The sequence below is a fragment of the Salvelinus fontinalis genome, chromosome 25 (genome assembly GCF_029448725.1).
Source record: "Salvelinus fontinalis isolate EN_2023a chromosome 25, ASM2944872v1, whole genome shotgun sequence".
Classification (NCBI taxonomy): Eukaryota; Metazoa; Chordata; class Actinopteri; order Salmoniformes; family Salmonidae; genus Salvelinus; species Salvelinus fontinalis.
In genome coordinates this window covers 11,467,179-11,489,818 of record NC_074689.1, presented here as the reverse complement: position 1 = coordinate 11,489,818, position 22,640 = coordinate 11,467,179, and the positions used below count along the sequence as shown (strand labels likewise).

The following is a 22,640-nucleotide window of genomic DNA, read 5'->3' as shown; positions in this document are numbered from 1 at the left end:
TGGTTAACAAAGATCTCCAGATAACCCTGGCTTTAGGCTTAATATTGAACACACAAATAATAACACTGTTTTGGTGTCCTCTCTTTCTTTATCTCAGATAGACCAACAAATCACCTCCCTTACAGAGACGTACCAGCTGACGGAAGAGAACGTCTGCCTGCGCTTCCTGGTCTGCTCCCTTCTAAAGGACATAGCTGCTGCATATTTCCCAGAATGCACCATTCGGCCCTTTGGCTCCTCCGTGAACGGCTTCGGGAAGCTGGGCTGTGACCTAGACATGTTTCTGGACCTGGACGGCATCAGTGGAAGAAATCTGAAAAGGGTGAGGATGAGGACTAGAAACCACATCAGTCCCGTTCAGTAGGTCACACCGTAGCAAAAGGCCTGTCAATGGGGGAAAAAATATCTGTTTTGTTATTGGACAAGCTTTAGGTAGGAATCTACGAGAAAAACACATCAGGGCTGTTTCCCAAAAGCTTCGTAGCGCTGAAATTAGATCATATAAGCAATGGAGGAAAGATAATGTTAGTGCTACAAAGCTTCCGGGAATCTACAAGTGATTACACTTACCTTTTTATCATGGTTCTTAGATGACAATTTTGGCCCAGGGTTGTTTTCATACCATAAAACAGCTGTAGAGAGATTTATCTCCTGTTTTCTGCCTCATACCTTCTCCTTTTTTATTAGATTGTCTTTGTTTACATCTATCTTTACAGTAACTCGTGTAAGATAGGACGTCAAGAACCTTGTTAATCAGACCCTTACTGTTGTTGAGCTGTAGAACATTTGTTCAAAGAGACAGGGGGGACTTCCTGTAGCAGTTTTTTCTACATTGACATTATAGTGTGGGAAAGGCCCACTAAGGCCTTTATCAGTGCTTCTCTCTCGTGCACTCCCTCACACACACACACACACACACTGGGTAAACATTCCGCTAAGAAGGACCTTAGGGAAGTGAGAGATGTGCACGATGCTACAAATCACCATTTCCTCACCTGGGGTCGAGGCTGTTCACTAGAAACAGAAGACCGCTGTGCGTAATGAGAGTTTGCAGAGCTTGTCAAAGCTCTGTCTTCTATGTGAATGTTGAGTGTCAATCTGACTTGCAAAGATTGACTTGGTTATATAAGATTGAAATGATGCACTTTTCTCTATGTAGGGTTTAATAGCGGGAACCGGGTTACCGAGATTTTACACCCAAGCCCGTTCTCATTTCCCGAGATAAATAATGTTGAGAAACCAATATTATTTGTCCAAGTCTGGCTTATCTAAGGCCTTCTCTGCTCTTCTATCTGCATGATAAATCATCAACGCTCAGTGTGAGTGTGTGCTGATGTAGCCTACCTTAGGCCTATTTACTTAAGTCGCCATAAATGGAAAGGGCTGGGTGCGACAGCTTCTCCTACCATGCCACCACGCCATTGCATCAGATCAGCACAGAAAAAAAGAATCCATTGAATATGTCACAACTGGTGAGATGATATGCAGAGAGAGAAGGGGAATTTAGCCGAGATGCAAAAATTCTAAATATGCACGTAGCCAATCAACTCTGGCTTCATTCATACATTAGACCAGTCATCACAACACTAGCAGCCTACCATATTTCCTCAACATAAAGTCCCCAGTAGAAGGGCAAAGCAATTTGTGACTTTTGGTAATCAGTGGCTGTATTGGGACCGAGTGGCGCAGCAGTCTTAAGGCACTGCATCGCAGTGCTATAGGCGTCACTACAGACCCCGGTTTGATCCCGTGCTGTATCACAACCTGGCCGTGATCGCGAGTACCATAGGGCGACACACAGTTGGCCCAGCATCGTCCGGGTTAGGGGAGGGTTTGGCCGGGGTAGGCCGTCATTGTAAATAAGAATTTGTTCTTAACTGACTTGCCTAGTTAAATAATGGTGAAATAAAATATAAAAATTGGAGGGGGAGTGGTTTTATCTATTTTCTGAGTGTATATAACCAGCTTCTCAGGCTCCATCTCAGTGTGCTTCATTCTATAGCTAGAGGACTCCTGATGTCTCCAGGAGGGATAAATACTTTAAAAAATATATATATATACTTATCTGTTGTGGTCTAGTACTGTCTTTTTGCTAGCTAGGACCATCTCCTTTAAGTGGTGCCTGTTTTCCCAGTAGCCTACTTGGTGTGTGAACTGCTGACTGATCATCATATGCAGAAGTTGTTGACACATCAACCAGGATCAAGGGGCAGGGCAATATGTGACTTGTTTTGGTAGTCAGTGGCTGTATTGGGAGGGGAGGGGTTTCACCTCTCCTAGGCAATCAGCAATTACTACAGGGAGTTGTGCTCTCCACCTCTGCTAGGCAATTAGCAATTATTGTCAGTTCTTCAGTCTCCCCTGGTTTCTCAGCAGCAGCTGTAAGTGGCGGTTTTGTCGCATAACTAGGACCGTTGCCGAAACGACAGTTCTGCTGAGTTCTGCGGGGAAGGAAAGAGAGGAGGGCTTTCACATCACTCTCTTGAGTATCTTACCGAGTTATTTACAGATCATGTCATTTTGTAGCTTTGTCAACTATATGTGTGTTTTCTACACCTGTTCGCACCTCTCCCTGTAGGCGGTAGACGCTCCCCAACCCTGGTCTGCAACCCTTTAATTTAGTGTACCCTGCGCGCACATCCCATGTGTAATTCCGGGTCTCTGGCAGCGTTTGAAACTGCTGATCTGTCCCTGACTGAGACAGGGATCACCCCAGAGAACTCTGCTGCTCTTTCTTCTAGCTATGTTTTCTCTCATAGTCTGAGAGCATCTGGTCATCGTGGTCTAATCAATTCTCCTAAGTGGAGATTTTCTCTTTTCTCCTTCTCTCACCTGTCCATCTCCTCATTTGAATGCCATGCCGTCACTGTCATTTGTCCACTCAAGCTTAACATTATTGTCATCTATCACCCACCAGGTGCCCTGGGAGAGTTCCTCAAGTTCCCCTTGACACCTTGATAATCTAATTTCCGAACGATGGCTCACCGCTCTTCGTACTTGGCTCACCGCTCTTCGTACTTTTCTGTCTCCCTTTCCTCCAGCCCCTACTCAGATGGTCATGCACCTAAATCATTCCTCCAGCCCCTACCTAGATGGCCATTCTACTAAATCATTTCCTCTCCTGATTCTGCCTTTTCAAACCTACTTTCCTCCCTTTCCGCATCCTATGACTCGCACTGTCCCCTTTTCTCCAGGCCGGCTCGCCCTCCCTCCTGCTCCGTGGCTGAATGACTCATTGCGAGCTTACAGAACAGGACTGTGGGCAGCTGAGCGAAAATGGAGGAAAACTTCTGGAGGACCTATCATCTTTTCCCTCCCTCCTCTCTAACTTCTCTTCCTCTGTATCTGCTGCCAAAGCCACTTTCTACCACTCTACATTTCAAGCTTCTGCCTCTAACCCTAGGAAACTCTTTTCCGCCTTCTCCCCCCCTCTCTGCCTACAACCGTTTCAACCACTTTTAGAAAAAGGTTGACGACATCGGCTACTCCACTGGTCTCACTCACACAGAACTACCCTACGCCTTGACCTCTCTCTCCAGATGACATCCTGTGACTAGTAAGGTCTGGCCGCCCGACAACCTGCCCGCTCGACTCCATCCCCTCCTCCCTTCTCCAGACCATCTCTGGAGACCTTCTCCCAGTCCTCCCTTCTTTCAACTCATCCCTGACCACTGGCTGCATCCTCTCTGACTTCAAAATGGCCCGAGTTGCTCATCTCCTCAAGAATCCAACACTAGACCTGTATCCCCTTTCTTTCCAAAACACGTGCTGTCTCTGATCAACCTTCTCGTTATCGCTCTCTGAACGATCTTGACCCTAACCAGTCAGGCTTCAAGATGGGTCACCCAACTGAGACTACTCTCCACACTGCCAAAGCTGAGTTTCTCCTCTGTTCATCCTCCTAGACCTATCCGCTGCCTTCGACACCGTGAACCGTCACATCCTCCTCTCCACCCTCTCAGGGCTGGGTGTCTCAGGCTCTGCACACTCTTGGATTGCATCTTATCTGGCAGGCCGCTCCTACCAGGTGATGTGTAGAGAATCTGTGTCTGCACCACGTACTCTCACTACTGGTGTCACCCAGGGCTCAGTTCTAGGCCCTCTCCTCTTCTCTCTACACCAAGTCACTCGGTCATATCCTTACATGGTCTCTCTTATCAAAGCTATGTGGATGACACTCGACTACTTTTCTCCTTCCTTCTGACGCCCAGGTGGCGACACGCATCTCTCTGTGCCCGGCAGATATCTCAACTTGGATGTCGGCCCATCACGTCAAGCTCAACCTCGACAAGATGGAACTGCTCTTACACCCGGGGAAGGCCTGCCCGCTCCAAGACCTCTCCATCACGGTTGACAACTCCACAATGTCGGATGGGTGCAAAGAACCTTGGCGTGACTCTGGACAACACCCTGTCGTTCTCTGCAAACATCAAAGCAGTGACCCGCTCCTGCAGGTACATGCTCTACAACATCCGTAGAGTACGATCCTACCTCAGACAGGAAGAGACCTAATCCAGGCACTTGTCCTCTCCCGTCTGGACTACTACAACTCTGTTGGCTGGGCTCCCTGCTTTTGCCATCCAACCCCTACAACTTCAGAATGCAGCAGCCAGCCTGGTTTTCAACCTTCCCAAGTTCTCTCATGCACTCTGCTTCTCAGCACACTCCACTGGCTTCTAGTTGAAGCTCGCATCCACTACAAGACCGTGGTGCTTACTTACGGAACCCTACCTTCAGGCTCAGCTCAGTCAAAGCTGTTCTTTGTCCTGGCACCCCTATGGTGGAACCAGCTTCCTCCTGAAGCTAGGACAGCAGAGTCCCTTCCCATCTATTGAGAACGTCTGAAACCCTACTTCTTCAAACAGTATTTTAAATAATCCTCCTCCTCACCTCGACCATTTCCCCCTAGCTCTGACTCTACGGACAGCTACGTTATCGAGGGAAAAATGTGCTTTCTATGTGGTTGTCCCAACTAGCTATCTTAAGATGAATGCACTAACTGTAAGTCGCTCTGGATAAGAGCGTCTGCTAAATGACTAAATTTGTAAAACGTCCCTTAGGCTACTAGCATGGCTACTATAAATGTAATTGCTTACTATATGTGCAGGCTACACATGACCTCTGGACGCGGTTAAGGTAGACAATTCCCTGTGACAGTCACCACAATAAGCGGGATATCATGAAGTCAAACCTGCCATCACCTTCCCAAACTCCCCCGATAGCCAGGTGCAAGGGGAGAGAGAGAAGTGTCAACAAGCTGTCTGACATTTTTCAGTCAACGGTAGGGTAAAGCGAATATAATGTTTACTAGACCTATAGTAATATTTTACCGGTCGGCCAACAGTTCTTTATAGGCTACATCAACGAAACAGTGTGGTGACTTTGAGAGAACTTTAATGTATATATATTTCTTCATTAACAGTAGTATAATCCTGTCAGATTTTTTCCCGCTGGCATTATATGCTTTTTAATAGAACGGGAATACCGGGATGCCTTGTAGATTCTCTGGGAGAATATTAAACCGTTACGTGTGGGTAGGCACATGCAATTGTTAGTGTCTATGTCGTCCATACATTTTTTTTTTCAGCCTTGGCCTGCCATCTTCACTCACAATACTCACTGTAACCCTATGCATTTTAACACTGTTTCAGTCATGAAAAATGTAATGTCCCATCTGCCCAGCCAAAAGCAGGGCTCTCCTTGGAGTACCAGACGAAGAGGTCTGCGTCTGAGCGGGCGGGTACCCAGAGTATCCTGTCTGTGATCGGGGAGTGTGTAGACCAGTTTGGTCCTGGCTGTGTCGGGGTGCAGAAGATCCTCCAGGCTCGCTGTCCCCTGGTCCGATTCGCCCACCAACCATCAGGGTTCCAGTGTGACCTCACGGCTAACAATAGGTAATACGCACGGTCACAGATTAAACATTTTTTTTTGTTGGTTTAATCAGTCTCAAACAGAAGTTGGTTTACATCCATTGTGGTTAATCATCAGTGTGATTAAATTAGAACAACTTTTATGATGCTTAACCAGTGCTTTTTAAACAATTGTGAATCATGAAAGCATACTTCTGCCTGCCTAGATGCGATTTTGAATTGTTAATCTTTAAAGTTCACCTTTTCACAGAACTATTAGTCACCTTTTTTAAATGGCATTTAGCCCTCATGCTTTATTGGAACTCTCTAACGTGTTAGTTCCTCGTTGCCCTTAATCTACTGGCGTTGCACAAACGAGACAGAAACTGAAGTTATGTAGAAACTGCTCTGTATGCTGGTTCCAAGCTGGCTAGACCAAAACTGGTCGGGCACCAGAGAGGGGGGCGGGGGGGGAGGAGGAGAGAGGGAACAGAGATGGCTTGTGTTTGTGTCCTGAAACTAGCCAGGCACCAATGAGAGAGAGCGAGAGAGAGAGAGAGGGCACCAATGAGGGAGGGAGGGAGGGAGGGGGGGGGCAGAGAGGGCACCAATGAGGGAGGGGGGGGGCAGAGAGGGCACCAATGAGGGAGGGGGGGGGCAGAGAGGGCACCAATGAGGGAAGGGGGGGGAGAGGGCACCAATGAGGGAAGGGGGGGGGGGGGAGGGCACCAATGAGGGAAGGGGGGGGGAGAGGGCACCAATGAGGGAGGGAAGGGGGGGGGAGAGGGCACCAATGAGGGAGGGTGGGGGGGAGAGAGGGCACCAATGAGGGAAGGGGGGGAGAGGGCACCAATGAGGGAGGGAAGGGGGGGGGGGGCACCAATGAGGGAGGGAAGGGGGGGGGGCACCAATGAGGGAGGGAAGGGGGGGGGGGGAGGGCACCAATGAGGGAGGGTGGGGGGGAGAGAGGGCACCAATGAGGGAGGGTGGGGGGGAGAGAGGGCACCAATGAGGGAGGGTGGGGGGGAGAGAGGGCACCAATGAGGGAGGGTGGGGGGGAGAGAGGGCACCAATGAGGGAGGGGGGGGAGAGGGCACCAATGAGGGAGGGAAGGGGGGGGGGGAGGGCACCAATGAGGGAGGGTGGGGGGGAGAGAGGGCACCAATGAGGGAGGGTGGGGGGGAGAGAGGGCACCAATGAGGGAGGGTGGGGGGGAGAGAGGGCACCAATGAGGGAGGGTGGGGGGGAGAGAGGGCACCAATGAGGGAGGGTGGGGGGGAGAGAGGGCACCAATGAGGGAGGGTGGGGGGGAGAGAGGGCACCAATGAGGGAGGGGGAAGAGAGAGGGCACCAATGAGGGAGGGAGGGAGGGAGGGAAAGGGGGGGGGGGCAGAGAGGGCACCAATGAGGGAGGGGGGGGAGAGAGGGCACCAATGATGGAGGGTGGGGGGGAGAGAGGGCACCAATGATGGAGGGTGGGGGGGGGGGTGAGGGCACCAATGAGGGGGGGTGAGGGCACCAATGAGGGAGGGGAGGGGGAAGAGAGAGGGCACCAATGAGGGAGGGGGGGGGGAAGAGAGAGGGCACCAATGAGGGAGGGGGAAGAGAGAGGGCACCAATGAGGGAGGGGGGGGGAGAGAGGGCACGAATGAGAGAGGGAGGGGGGGGAGAGAGGGCACCAATGAGAGAGGGAGGGGGGGGGAGAGAGGGCACCAATGAGAGAGGGAGGGGGGGGAGGGCACCAATGAGAGAGAGAGAGAGAGGGCACCAATGAGGGAGGGGGAAGAGAGAGGGCACCAATGAGGGGGAGGGAGAGAGAGAGAGGGCACCAATGAGGGAGAGAGAGAGAGAGAGAGAGAGGGCACCAATGAGGGGGGGGGGGGGAGAGAACCAATGAGGGAGGGGGAGAGAGAGAGGGCACCAATGAGGGAGGGAGGGGGGGGGAGAGGGCACCAATGAGGGAGGGGTGGGAGAGAGAGAGAGGGCACCAATGAGGAGGGAGAGAGAGAGGGCACCAATGAGGGAGGGGGGGGGGGAGAACCAATGAGGGAGGGGGAGAGAGAGAGGGCACCAATGAGGGAGGGAGGGGGGGGGGGGGGGGAGAGGGCACCAATGAGGGAGGGGTGGGAGAGAGAGAGAGGGCATCAATGAGGGAGGGAGGGGGGGGAAGAGAGGGCACCAATGAGGGAGGGGGGGAGAGAGAGAGGCCACCAGAGAGAGAGAGAGAGGGCACCAATGAGGGAGGGAGGAAGAGAGAGGGCACCAATGAGGGAGGGGTGGGAGAGAGAGAGAGGGCACCAATGAGGAGGGAGAGAGAGAGGGCACCAATGAGGGAGGGGGGGGGAGAACCAATGAGGGAGGGGGAGGGAGAGAGAGAGGGCACCAATGAGAGAGAGAGAGGGCACCAATGAGAGAGAGAGAGAGAGGGCACCAATGAGGGAGGGAGAGAGTGCAAAAGGGAGATTGCTTGTTGTTTCACTTCTTCTCTTGGTCCGACGGATACTGTGGTTAGCCTGAGAGTGAAGCAACCACATACACACCTGCTGATGTTCAGAAACGAACCCACCCATGCCTCACTTTATTAGGGAGTAGAGTAGAGCGGGTTTCTCAATGCTTATGTTAAATCATACAAGGGTATGGTTATGCACGGTTTGTCATACGGAACCTTTCAAAATAGAGGGATGTTTTGGTACTAAGTGAGAATTGTAAAGTTCAGCTAAATGCTGCCCTCTGGAGGATAACTTCTGTAACCGTCATGGTTTCTAACATCAGATTGAGATGTTTTGTACAGAGAATATATCATATCAAACAAATATATATCAGATCGAAAATACCATGTTATACATGTTATAAATTAAAATATTAGGAATGGTGATAGAAATTAATGTAAGAAAGATCAATTAAAAGGCGCAGACAGGGTCAAGTGTCTCATTTAAAACGACTACTGTAGTCTTAACTGTCATTCTGTGTGTCCACAGGGTGGCGATGAAGAGCTCGGAGCTTCTGTACCTGTATGGAGGGCTGGACCGGCGGGTGCGTTGCCTGGTGTTCAGTGTCCGGTGCTGGGCTCGGGCCCACAGTATCACCAGCAGCATATCTGGAGCCTGGATCTCAAACTTCTCTCTCACTGTCATGGTCCTCTTCTTCCTCCAGAGGAGGACTATTCCTATACTACCCACCCTGGACCACCTCAAGGAACTAGCAGGTATCTTACAATGGAGCACTGTGACAATTTAACAATCAATACTATCGGTATCTCGCCTCCAAAGAGCTAGCAAGTAGTAGTCTGTGGTTGTGCATTGTTACACTTCCTAGTTGTATTCAGAAAGGTGGAAATTGACATTCAGCAGGTAGCAATGTACCACTGACCGAGTGGCAATTGGGTTATTAAATGATTATTTATTTAATTGCAATCAATTGATTGTTGAGCCTCGTTGTCAACAAATATCTGTGTTGGTGTAGTGCAGTGATGCTCATAATCCTGCTTCCCTTGTCACCTTGGCTCTCAGATAATTGCATTCCTCCCTCCATCCACCTTAGCCTAGACAGAGACACTATCCCAGGCAGCATCACATAGTGCTTACAGCACTATAAAGGCCCCATCACTCTGGCAGGGGCCAAGACCCTCCCAGCATTGGGCATCTATTTAATCACGCCCGCGCGCATAGCAAATTCATGCACACCACCGGCCTCTGACCCTCGGCTGACTCGGTCAAGAAGATTGGTACCAAGGCTCTGATGGAGAGCCAAGCTTGATCAGAAATCTTTATTTTCCACCTTTTTTTCTCTGTTTTCCCTCTTCTTTCTCTCGTTTGTAATTGTTCTCTTTGACCTCTCTTCCTCCTTCTTTTGCTCTCTATCCATCCCACTCTCTCTCTTTGCCTGTCAGTTTTCTGAGTGACAACATTCATCTTTTAAGGCCCTTTAAAATCTGCATGTGGAGGGAATAACGTAATCCAGACGTTAATCCAAGATGGCGTAGCAGTCGGACATGTGTTTGCGTTGTCCCGTCTTGTCCCATGTAAAGAGTCGGTTTCGTGGTTTTTATTCGCTTATATTTTTAATCTCACTTTCCACCTACGATTTAAATGTACTTTCCTCTAACCCGCCTCACCCAATGTGGTACGTATCTGCTATTTTTATACGTTATAACTGGAACCTCCATCAGGAGCTAGCCAGCTAACTAGCTAGTAGACAATGTTAACCACGGCTAGAGGTCTTCACCTTTTAGCTCAGACACCAGCCAACTTTAGCTCGGTCAATACCGGCCAGTCTGCACAGCGCGATATCAACCCAGAGCATATCGGACTGCTTTTCTCCACCACATCACCGGATTCCTACCGCAAGCTCTGGGCCATTACACCGGATCATCGCAGCTAGCTAGCTGCAACTGACTAGCTACTGCTGGCTAACGCCTCTGTCCCGAAGCAAGCACCAGTTAGCCCCGAGCTAGGCCCATCTCCCGGTTAGCCTAAGAGGTGTACCCGCTAATTCGTGGGCTACAATACCTCTTTCGCCAATTGGCCTGGACCCTTTATTGCCGACACGGAGCCCTGCCGATCCATCACGACTGGTCTGCCGACGTAATCGTCCGATGTGGTTTCAACAGGCTTTCCCGTTGCGATGTCGCCGAAGACCCATCTGCTAGCCCCGGCCCGCTAGCTTTCTGAACGCCGTGCGTCCTGCTCGCCTAGCATAGTAGCGACTACCGAACGGCTCCCTGACTCATCTATTGCTGCTCATTGGACCCTATGATCACTCGGCTACACATGCCTCTCTCTCTAATGTCAATATGCCTTGTCTTCTGCTGGTTCGGTTAGTTATTACGGTTTTATTTCACTGTAGAGCCCCTAGTGCAGCTCAACATGCCTTAGATAACTATTTTGTCACACACCCCACATGGGGAGACCTCACCTGGCTTAACTGGTGTCTCCAGAAATCCAAGCTCTCTCATCGTCACTCAATGCCTAGGTTTACCCCCAATGTACTCAGATCCTACTATACCCTTGTCTGTACATTATGCCCTGAATCTATTCTACCACGCCCAGAAATCTGCTCCTTTTATTCTGTTCCCAACGCACTAGACGACCAGTTCTTATAGCCTTCAGCCGTACCCTTATCCTACTCCTCCTCTGGTGATGTAGAGGTTAACCCAGGCCCTGTAGCCCCCATCTTTACACCTATTCCCCAGGCGCTCTCATTTGTTGACTTCTGTAACCGTAAAAGCCTTGGTTTCATGCATGTTAACATTAGAAGCCTCCCCCCTAAGTTTGTTTTATTCACTGCTTTAGCACACTCCGCCAACCCTGATGTCCTAGCCATGTCTGAATCCTGGCTTAGGAAGGCCACCATAAATTCTGAAATGTCCATCCTCAACTACAACATTTTCCATCAAGATAGAACTGCCAAAGGGGGCGGAGTTGCAATCTACTGCACGGATAGTCTGTAGAGGTCTGTCATACTATCCAGGTCTGTGCCCAAACAGTTCGAGCTTCTACTTTTAAAAATAAACCTTTTCCAGAAATAAGTCTCTCACTGTTACCACTTGTTATACACCACCCCTCAGCCCCTAGCTGTGCCCTGGACACTATGTGAATTGATTGCCCCCCCCCCATCCATCTTTAGAGTTCATACTGTTAGGTGACCTAAACTGGGATATGCCAAGCACCCCTGCCATCCTACAATCTAAGCTAGATGCCCGCAATCTCCCACAAATTATCAAGGTACCTACCAGGTAAAACCCTAAATCCGTAACTATGGGCACCCTCTTAGATATCATCCTGACCAACTTGCCCTCTAAATACCTCTGCTGTCTTCAACCAGGATCTCAGCGATCACTGCCTCATTGCCTGCGTCCGTAATGGGCCGCGGTCAAACGACCACCCCTAATCACTGTCAAACGCTCCCTAAAATAATTCAGCGAGCAGGCCTTTCTAATCGACCTGGCCCGGGTATCCTGGAAGGATATTGACCTCATCCCGTCAGTAGAGGATGCCTGGTTGTTCTTTAAAAGTGCTTTCCTCACCATCTTAAATAAGAATGCCCCATTCAAAAAATGTAGAACTAAGAACAGATATAGCCCTTGGTTCACTTCAGACTTGACTGCCCTTGACCAGCACAAAAACATCCTGTGGGGTACTGCATTGGCATCGAATAGCCCCCGCGATATGCAACTTTTCAAGTCCGGAAACAATATACACAGTCATTTAGGAAAGCTAAGGCTTGCTTTTTCAAACAGAAATGTGCATCCTGTAACACAAACTCCCAAAATTTCTGGGACACTGAAGTCCATGGAGAATAAGAGCAACTCCTCCCAGCTGCCCACTGCACTGAGACTAGGAAACACTGTCACCACCAATAAATCCAAGATAATCAAGAATTTCAATAAGTATTTTTCTACGACTGGCCATGCTTTCCACCTGGTTACCCCTACTCCGGCCAACAGCTCTGCACCCCCCGCAGCAAACTGTTATAGACCTATACCCGCCCTGCCTTTTGTAGTCTTCAAAAGCCAAGTTAACAAACAGATCACCGACCATTTCGAATCCCACTGCACATTTGTGGCCTGCTGGAGGTCATTTTGCAGGGCTCTGGCAGTGCACCTCCTTGCACAAAGGCGGAGGTAGCGGTCCTGCTGCTGGGTTGTTGCCCTCCTACGGCCTCCTCCACGTCTCCTGATGTACTGGCCTGTCTCCTGGTAGCGCCTCCATGCTCTGGACACTACGCTGACAGACACAGCAAACCTTTTTGCCACAGCTCGCATTGATGTGCCATCCTGGATGAACTGCACTACCTGAGCCACTTGTGTGGGTTGTAGACTCCGTCTCATGCTACCACTAGAGTGAGAGCACCGCCAGCATTCAAAAGTGACCAAAACATCAGCCAGGAAGCATAGGAACTGAGAAGTGGTCTGTGGTCACCACCTGCAGAATCACTCCTTTTTTGGGGGTGTCTTGCTAATTGCCTATAATTTCCACCTTTTGTCTATTCCATTTGCACAACAGCATGTGAAATGTATTGTCAATTAGTGTTGCTTCCTAAGTGGACAGTTTGATTTCACAGAAGTGTGATTGACTTGGAGTTACATTGTGTTGTTTAAGTGTTCCCTTTATTTTTTTGAGCAGTGTATATATATCTTTTAACAGAATTCAATAATATTGGAAAATGTATTGAACTTAATTAGTAGGAAATCAACTGTCTCTTGAACATATTAGACAATTCATTAATTTCCCCAAGTTAATCATAAAACATGAACAAAATGCATCAGTGTATGGAAGAGGGTGAAAACCAGGAGCCTTCTAGGTTTTGTATTGAAGTCAATGTACCCAGAGGGGCTTAGAAGCTAGCTGTCCTCCGGCTACGCTATGTTGCTACCGTACAGAGTGCTACTGTAGACCTTCATCGCAAAACAGTGTGTTTTAGTATAGTTTTATCTAAAAATTATAACTTTTTAAAATATTTCATTATTTTTATGAAATTCACTGAGGGGGGTGGTCCTCCTCTGAGGAGCCTCCACTAATAGCATGTTACTTTACAGCCACTTCGTTCCAATTTAGGTACTTATTGGTGCCCAAATCAGCCATTTTCAACCCGTATACAGGTATGAGTGTATAGGGTTAAGCATTGTTCTGGACTTAGAACATCCACTTTTGTTGTTTTCTATTAAAGTTTGATTTTGAGACCTAAAACCTGGAAAAACTAAATGGAGAGAACTGAATTTGGGGGGGAAAACGGAATCAGGCAAATAATAAAACAGATTTTATGGGGCCCTAATCTTTGTCTTGTTCAGGCTGCACAATTCTGGTCCTGAAGGGCTGTGACACTTCTGATTTTCATCCAGGGACTAATTCAGATCTGGGACACCAGGTGAGTGCAATTAACTACCAAGTAGAAACAAAGCCAGAAGTGTTTTGGCTCTCCAGGACTGGAATTAGGCAGCCATGGTATTGTTTATGAACCTCATAGGTGTGTACATAGACATCTAGTCTATTGTGTGTAATTTACGCTTTCCCCTTTCTCTTATACAAGGCCCTTCATGTGTAGTGTGTCTTACCTTGTGGTATATACCTTATCATTTACCTTATGTTCCCCCACCCCACCCTTTTCTACAAGGCCCTCTAGATAAGAGTGTCATCGAGGGAAACGACTGCACGTTTGTCAGCGACTTCACAAAAATACGACTGCAAGACAACACAGAGACATTAGGTGGGCCCATAGCGTAAATGTGATTTATTTTTTTGTCTTTTATTTCCACATGGAAACAGGTTTCTTCATCAGTATGAATGTGGTGTTTCTTACCACACTCTTGTATTTCCTTTCAGAGCAACTGCTGCAGGAGTTCTTTGAGTTCTACGGAACCTTCGCATTCAACTGCATGTCGATCAATATCAGAAAGGTAACACACAGACACAATGAATGCGCACTAATTGGCGGGAGTCAGTGCCCATTAGTGGGGAGAAACATGCCTTTTATTTTTAAATCTCTTTGAGTTCTGACGGCTACTCAACTTTTACCAGCGCACAGGTTTAAACTTGATATGGTCTAAATCAGGTATTCCCAAACTCCAGGGGTACGCGCAATGCCGTCGGGGGTACGCCAAATAAAAATGTGATTCACATTTTAAAACAAAAAATTGTTTACTTTTTTAAAAACTTTTTCAAGCAGTACATTTATATTATCCAACGGGGCTATACATTTGGGTGAGTTTTCTTTTTTTTTCTTGCCTGAAGAGCCTTGTTTCACTGCCAAAAATGAAATTAAACCATCTAGTGTTCAGTGAAATAACCACACAATGTCAAATACAGGTAGCCTTGTCAAATAATTAACATCCAATCACATTAACCGTTACTCTCTCGCGGGAAACCTTCACTCTTGCGCAGACATTTAGAAATGAAACATGACAATTTGAAAAATAAGCCCCGGGAGTTTTGAGGGTGAATAAAGATGACTTTTGAGTAGAAGAAATGTATAAAAGCAACAGATACCATTAATAAGAAGGGGATAAAAGCGTCACATATGGTGAGCTACCGAGTGGCTAGGACAGGCAAGCCCCATACTATTGTGGAGAACTTCCTGCTGCCACGGATATGGCTGGGACAATGCTGGAGGAAAAGGCCCAAAGAAACTATACAGGCAATGCCTTCATCAAACAACACTGTTTCACGACGCATCAGTGACATGGCAGGAGATGTTTTGAAACAGTTACTGCTTTGCATACAAGCCAGTGAATTCTATGCATTACAGCTGGATGAGTCAACAGACGTGGCGGGCTTGGCACAGCTCCTGGTATATGTCCGTTACGTTTATGGGTCAATTAAGGAAGACATCCTCTTCTGCAAACCACTGGAAACCAGGACAACATGAGAGGATATTTTTAAAGTACTGGACAGCTTTGTGAAATGAAATGGACTCTGATGGTCAAGATGTGTTGGTACCAAAGCCATGACAGGGAGACATAGTGGAGTAGTAACGTGCGTGCAAGCAGTTGCTCCAGACTCCACTTGGGTACTCTACAGCATCCACCGAGAGGGTCTTGCTGCCAACAGCTTGAAAGACGTTTTGAACACTACAGTGAAAATGGTTAACTTTGTTAAAGCAAAGCCCCTGAACTCTCGTGTATTTTCTACGTTATGCTATGATTTGGGCAGCGACCATGTAACGCTTTTACAACACACAGAAGTGCGCTGGTTATCAAGGGGCAAAGTATTGACACGTTTTAAATTTTTATTGTGATGAGTTTAATGTTTTCTTGTCTGACCGCTTGCATGATGAGTTTGTCACACGACTGGCCTATCTCCAGAACTACACTACCGGTCAAAGGTTTTAAAACACCTACTCATTCAAGGTTTTTTTAAATATTTTTTTTTAACTATTTTCTACATTGTAGAATGATAGTGAAGACATCAAAACTATGAAATAACACATGGAATCATGTAGTAACCATAAAAGTGTTAAACAAATCAAAATATATATTATATTTGAGTCTTCAAATAGCCACGCTTTTCACACTCTTGGCATTCTCTCAACCAGCTTCATGAGATATTCACCTGTAATTAATTTCAATTACTAAGCGTGCCTTGTTAATTTGTGGAATTTATTTCCTTTTTTTTTATTTTATTTTTTTTTATCCCCTTTTCTCCCCAATTTTTCGTGGTATCCAATCGCTAGTAATTACTATCTTGTCTCATCGCTACAACTCCCGTACGGGCTCGGGAGAGACGAAGGTCGAAAGTCATGCGTCCTCCGAAGCACAACCCAACCAAGCCGCACTGCTTCTTTAACACAGCGCGCCTCCAACCCGGAAGCCAGCCGCACCAATGTGTCGGAGGAAACACCGTGCACCTGGCCCCCTTGGTTAGCACACACTGCGCCCAGCCCGCCACAGGAGTCGCTGGAGCGCGATGAGACAAGGAAATCCCTACCGGCCAAACCCTCCCTTACCCGGACGACGCTAGCCCAATTGTGCGTCGCCCCACGGACCTCCCGGTCGCGGCCGGCTGCGACAGAGCCTTGGGGCGAACCCAGAGACTCTGGTGGCGCAGTTAGCACTGCGATGCAGTGCTCTAGACCACTGCGCCACCCGGGAGGCCCATTTATTTCCTTTTTAATGCGTTTGAGCCAATCAGTTGTGTTGTGACAAGGTATGGGGTATACAGAAGACAGCCCTATTTGGTAAAAGACCAACTCCATATTATGGCAAGAACAGCTCAAATAAGTAAAGAGAAATGACAGTCCATTACTTTAAGACATGAAGGTCAGTCAGTATGGAAAATGTCAAGAACTTTGAAGGTTTCTTCAAGTGCAGTCGCAAAAACCATCAAGCGCTATGATGAAACTGGATCTCATGAGGACCAACACGGGAAAGGAAGACCCAGAGTTACCTCTGCTGCAGGGGAGAAGTTCATTAGAGTTACCAGCCTCTGCTTCACAGAGTTCAAGGAGCAGACACATCTCAACATCAACTGTTCAGAAGAGACTGAGTGAATCAGGCCTTCATGGTCGAATTGCTGCAAAGAAACCACACTAAAGGACACCAATAAGAAGAAGAGACACGAGCAATGAACATTAAACCAGTGGATATTTGTCCTTTTGATCTGGAGAGACGCGCTGTGGGTCTTTGTGAGACGCGGTGTGGGTGAACGGATGATCTCCGCATGTGTATTTCTCACCATAAAGCATGGAGAAGGTGGTGTTATGGTGTGGGGGTGCTTTGCTGGGGACACTGTCTGTGATTTATTTAGAATTCAAGTCACACTTAGCCAACATAGCATTCTGCAGCGATACGCCATCCCATCTGGTTTTCGCATAGTGGGACTATCATTTGTTTTTCAACAGGACAATGACCCAACACACCTTTAGGCTGTTTAAGGGCTATTTTACCAAGGATAGTGATGGAGTGCTGCATCAGATGACCTGGCCTCCACGATCACCCAACCTCAACCAAATTGAGAGGGTTTGGGATGAGTCGGGCTGCAGAGTGAAGGACAAGCAGCCAACAAGTGCTCAACTTATGTGGGAACTCCTTCAAGACTGTTGGGAAAACATTCCAGGTGAAGCTGGTTGAGAGAATGCCAAGAGTGTGCAAAGCTGTCATCAAGGCAAAGGGTGGCTATTTGAAGAATCTCAAATATATTTAAATATGTTTAACACTTTTTTGGTTACTACATGATTCCATATGTGTTATTTCATAGTTTTAATGTCTTCACTATTATTCTACAATGTTGAAAATAGAAAAAATAAAGAAAAAGCCTTGAATGGGTAAGTGTTAAAAAACTTTTGACCGGTAGTGTATATTCAATGTGCGAGACAAAATTGAGGCTACGATTATGAAGTTGGAGCTCTCTTCTGTCTACAGGACAACACACAGGTCTTTCCATCATTGTATTATTTTTTTGTGTGGAAATTAACTCAAGCTTTCGGACATTGTAAAATGTGATATAGTGAAGCACCTGAGTGAGTTGGGTGCACAATTACGCAGGTACCTTCCCAAAACGAATGACACAAACAACTGGATTCGTTATCCCTTTCATGCCCTGCCTCCAGTCCACGTAGCGATATCTGAACAAGAGCCTCATCGAAATTGCATCCAATGGTTCTGTGAAAATTGAATTTAATCAGAAGCCACTGCCAGATTTCTGGATTGGGCTGCGCTCAGAGTTTCCTGCCGTGGCAAATCGCGCTGTTAAGACACTGATGCCCTTTGCAACCATGAACCTATGTGTGAGTGGCTTCTCGGCCCTCACCAGCATGAAAACTAAATACAGGCACAGACTGTGTGTGGGAAATGATTGAAGACAGACTCTCCCTAATACAACCCAACATTGCAGAGTTATAGCCTGTGGTTATTCACAATTTTCAATGAACAAATAGTTTTATATGTAAGATGGCTAAATAAAGAGCAAAATTATTGATTATTATTTGTGCCCTGGTCCTAGAAGAGCTCTTTGTCGCTTTCTTACGAGCCGGGTTGTGACAACTCACACTCATTCTTATGTTTAATAAATGTATCGTATAGTGTGGGTGGCAGGTTTACAATGATCCCTGGTTCGAATCCAGGCTGCATCGCATCCGGCCGTGATTGGGAGTCCCATAGGTCGGCGCACAAACTGGCCTAAGCGTCGTCCAGTTTTGGCCGGTGTAGGCCGTCATTGTAAATAAGGATTTGTTCTTAACTGACTTACCTAATTTAAATTTAACCTTTATTTAATAAGTATAAAGCATGTGCGTTCACACACACGGCATTTTGTTTTAATCGGCTCCAACTAGCAAGTCATTCTGTTTCTCCATTCATCCTTAGACATAAGGTGACAGTGCTTCACTGAAAGCTTTAAACAGAAATAACCTCTTTCTTTTAGCTCTAAACAGACTCTTTCACCCCTGTGCCTAATTGCCATAGTTTATAATTGGCCAGCTCTGATGGGAGCTAGTGGTCGCAAAGTGTTGTTTGTCGATCACACATCAACATCATACTGACGTCCCTCGGTGCCTGCTAAGACGACAGCCGTCCGACGACTGTGTGATTGATGGCGGCTCCTCCACCCATCTCTATATGAACCCCATCTCTAGTTCTTCATGCTCAGTAAGCAAAAACAAACGACGCGTTTATTCAATCTTAGACGCGTGTTCATTTGGATACCATTTACCCATTCTTTTGCTTGGTTGCTCATTTTCATTGTTGCTCCTCCTTAGTCTAGAGATATAGTGTAGTAAAGACGTTAACGTGGGGTCAGTCGTGTGCATGTCCCAGGGTCAGGATTGACGTATTGAAGGAAGGCCTGTAGGAAGCGTGGTGGCCATGGCCTTTCAGTAGAGACACCACCATCAATCATCTTTACTGTGTGCCGTCTCTCTCCTGTCTCCCTCTTTCTTTCTTTCCCTCCCTCTACCTACCATCTCTCCCCCTTCTTCTCCACCTGCTCCACTTCTCTCTCTGACTGATGGCTTTATGCTCCATGGTCATCCATCCCTCTATCCAATGGAGCTGGAGGCTCCGTCTCTCTCTTTCTCTCGCCATCTATCCAGTCAGCCTTTTTTATTTATTTGTTACAACCCCAGGCTTAGATGGGAGTTGGATGTTTTGCAGGCCATGCTTGACCTGAATTCAAATAGCATTTGTATAGAGTCGAATACCTTGTGTGGTTCGATTGAGCCAGACTGGAGTGTTGCACCTTTGGGACTATTCCATTGGTTCCATTTCGTCAGGCAAGCTCGATCGGGCAGCAGCTGAAGCATTTGAAAGAAAACCAACGCTATTTGAACCCAGGTGGGTATGTCGCATGGATAGAACCTTGGAGGGCTCTGCTTACGTCCCGAATGGCACCCTATCCCCGTGGCAGACACATTTTCCTAAGCAGCAATAGTGTAGCCTTGCTGTCATGCGTGACGAGGAGTTAGCAAGATGGCAGAAACAGATCTAGGACCAGCCTAGTGATGGTGTCAGAGGGTCAGTGGTATGATAGATGAGGCGTGGTGAATCTGTGTCTACCCTGCTGGTGCTGCCCCCAGGCTCGTTCCTCATAGCTAAGCTGACACTGGCTGTGTCCCAGATGGCATCGTATTCCCTACATAGTGCACTACTTTTGACCAGGGCCCATAGCGCTCTGGTCAAAGGTAGGGCACTATATAGGGAGCCATTTAGAACGTAGACACATCCACGTGTTAGCCTGGCCTGGGAAGAGGAGAGGTGTGCCAGACTCAGACCAGCCCGATCCATTCTATATGGGCCCATGTGGCATAGATAACAGCCACAAAACACCTGACCTCACCAGCGTGACCAATAAGATAGATGGACCATGTATAAAGACCAGTTGGTGTTTTGACAGCTCTTTCTCACTTTCACGATCTCATTCCCTCTTACTTTTTCTCTCTTTCTCAATCCTTCTTTCTCTCTCCATCTCACGTTTTCTCCTTCTCTCGCTTGCTCTCCTTCAATCTCTTACTTTCTCTTTCTTTCTCTCTGTCTCACAGGGCAGGGAGCAAAACAAACCCGAGGTGTCCCCATTGCACATCCAGAACCCCTTTGAGCCCGCGCTGAACGTCAGTAAAAATGTTAATGGAACGCAGCTGGAGCGGTTCGTGGCGCTGTGTCGGGAGAGCGCCTGGATGCTGCAGCAGCGGGAGTTCAACGTACCGCACAGAGGCAGCGGTACCGGAAACAACGCCCCCTGGGGCCTGGCAGCGCTCCTCATGCCCTCGGTCTCCCAGGTGGCCGGGGTTAAAAGTCGTAAGAAGAGGAAGAGGGAGCCGGCCAGCGAGAGGATAAAGGGCCTGCTGGAGTCTCTAAAGAACAGTGAGGTGAAGAGCTAGAGAGCGGCCATGCAGTACAGCCCCACTAGAGGTCACTGGTGAGTTCTGGGTCTGTGGGTAACAGTGGCTGTGTACCCTATCATGGCCGTAAAGAATGGACATGTGAGGACTTGTCCAATTTGCTTTTCAAACAACTGCAAATAACCGATCAGAGCCAAACCAAGCTGTACTGATATGGCTTGCGCCATGGTTGCTGCAACCTACCTGAAAAGGACAATGTGACAACAGTTTGGTTTTGTTCAGCACGGTAGTGTGAAAAGGGTACCTGTGACCACATGCTCGTTATAAGAAAGTCCGACTACTCTACATGGCGACGTTTGCACATCGATGTACATAAAGATATGATCGATGTAAAGATCGATGTATATAAAGTTATAGCGTCCGCTGACACCGTTTTCTTTGTATACATTTAGATCAGATGTTTTTTATTAAAGATCCTAAACAGTAATTCTGAAAAGTCATTTTCTCACGGCTAACTACCAGGAAGTTTGAAAAGGCAGGCTGAGTGGGCGGGGAGCTTATATTCATGAGCTCGCCTTGACTGACAGCTCTTTGAAACGCCTATGTCAAGCAACTTGGATGCAGTGTTGCAGTGAAATTACCTCAATCAAATTTGGTGACACAAAGCAACTCAAACAACATTGAAACTGCATCAATTAGGCCTCCTGAGTGGCGCAGTGGTCTAAGGCACTGCATCGCAGTGCTAGCTGTGCCACTAGAGATTCTGGGTTCGAGTCCAGGCTCTGTCGCAGCCGGCCGCGACCGGGAGACCCATGGGGTGGCGCACAATTGGCCCAGCGTCGTCCGTTTTGCATCATCTACATAATAAAAAATATATCTGCCATTTTGGCATGTCTCTTATGATGTGGTTCACAGCAACACTGATGGCTGTGTTCACTTGGCGAGCCCTAGCTAGCCAGTAACTAGCTAACACCAGACACAGATGAAAGGGGAAACGTATAAGTATCTTTGCCATAGATGAATAAGGTAAAATCTCAATAAGATTCTGATACCCTACAGTCAAATTTTGGCACCAGTAGAGTAGCTGTCGAGCCTCTCTGCAAACATGCCTTCTCTGTTGTTGGTGGTACTTATTTAAATTAGCGAAGAGAATATCATGTTACCATTGTTGTATTAAAATTTGTTAAATTGATGTCCCCTTAATAATAAATCTTAAGTGTTTGACATGGGGAGGGGACCAGTAACTTTATGATCCAACTTTTATCAATGTAGAAGAAACAGTCATTTTTCATACTTTGATCTGGTTTCCTTCAAATATCATCACATTTCATGAAAAACATCATTTTGACTGTTCATGACCTTGTCATCAGTGTCACAAAATGGACTAAGACTTTTTAATGACAAAATAAAAACAGTTGTGGTCAAGTTTATTGAAATATGTTTGGTGGATGATGAGCAGTATGACAGTCACACATTCAATGTGCTAAAGAGGTCTGTTATTTCTGGATTCAACTTTCACCAGCAAATGTTAGCCCCAAATGGCACTCTATTCCCTATATAGTGCACTACTTTTGACCAGAGCCCTATGAAAAGTAGTGCACTACATAGGGCATAGGATGCCGTTTGGGACACCAAAAATGCACTCATGCTAGCTTGTTAGTCAAGGCCATATTTAAACACTTAGTCCATACCGTTGGTTGTCCAGTCAGTCTGGAGCAGAGAGGAACCAGCGGTGTGGTTATTTTGTAAAAATGGATTGACCTCTTCCTGGCTACTGGTTAAGCTAACATGTCAAATATGTAGCTAGAGAGTAGGCACATTCCACTTTAAACACGGGTCCTTCGTTTTCTCGTAGGAGACGGAGAGAGACGGGGCCTTAATGTTGTTTTTACAGAATCTGCTCACACTGCCTGATTGCCAGTCATGTTAATTAGAAATGTGGCATTTCCAAGCCAAGCCCTGATAAGCTTGGTGAACTGTGTACACAAGATCAGGCCATTTAGACCGTTATTTCATCAAAACTTC

The 22,640-nt window shown here is 47.3% G+C and overlaps 1 protein-coding gene across 1 annotated transcript in view; it reads left to right on the top strand.

The window, feature by feature from the left end:
• The window catches only part of mtpap (mitochondrial poly(A) polymerase), a 28,191-nt gene extending 6,146 nt beyond the window's left edge, over nt 1-22,045 (top strand). Inside the window, exons 4-9 of the mRNA XM_055881287.1 lie at nt 98-322; nt 5,683-5,894; nt 8,828-9,054; nt 13,962-14,054; nt 14,171-14,244; nt 20,316-22,045. Coding sequence (XP_055737262.1) covers nt 98-322; nt 5,683-5,894; nt 8,828-9,054; nt 13,962-14,054; nt 14,171-14,244; nt 20,316-20,654 — 1,170 coding nt within the window. The 3' untranslated portion in view covers nt 20,655-22,045. The remainder of the gene's footprint in view (nt 1-97; nt 323-5,682; nt 5,895-8,827; nt 9,055-13,961; nt 14,055-14,170; nt 14,245-20,315) is intronic.
• Nucleotides 22,046-22,640: the final 595 nt, after the last annotated feature.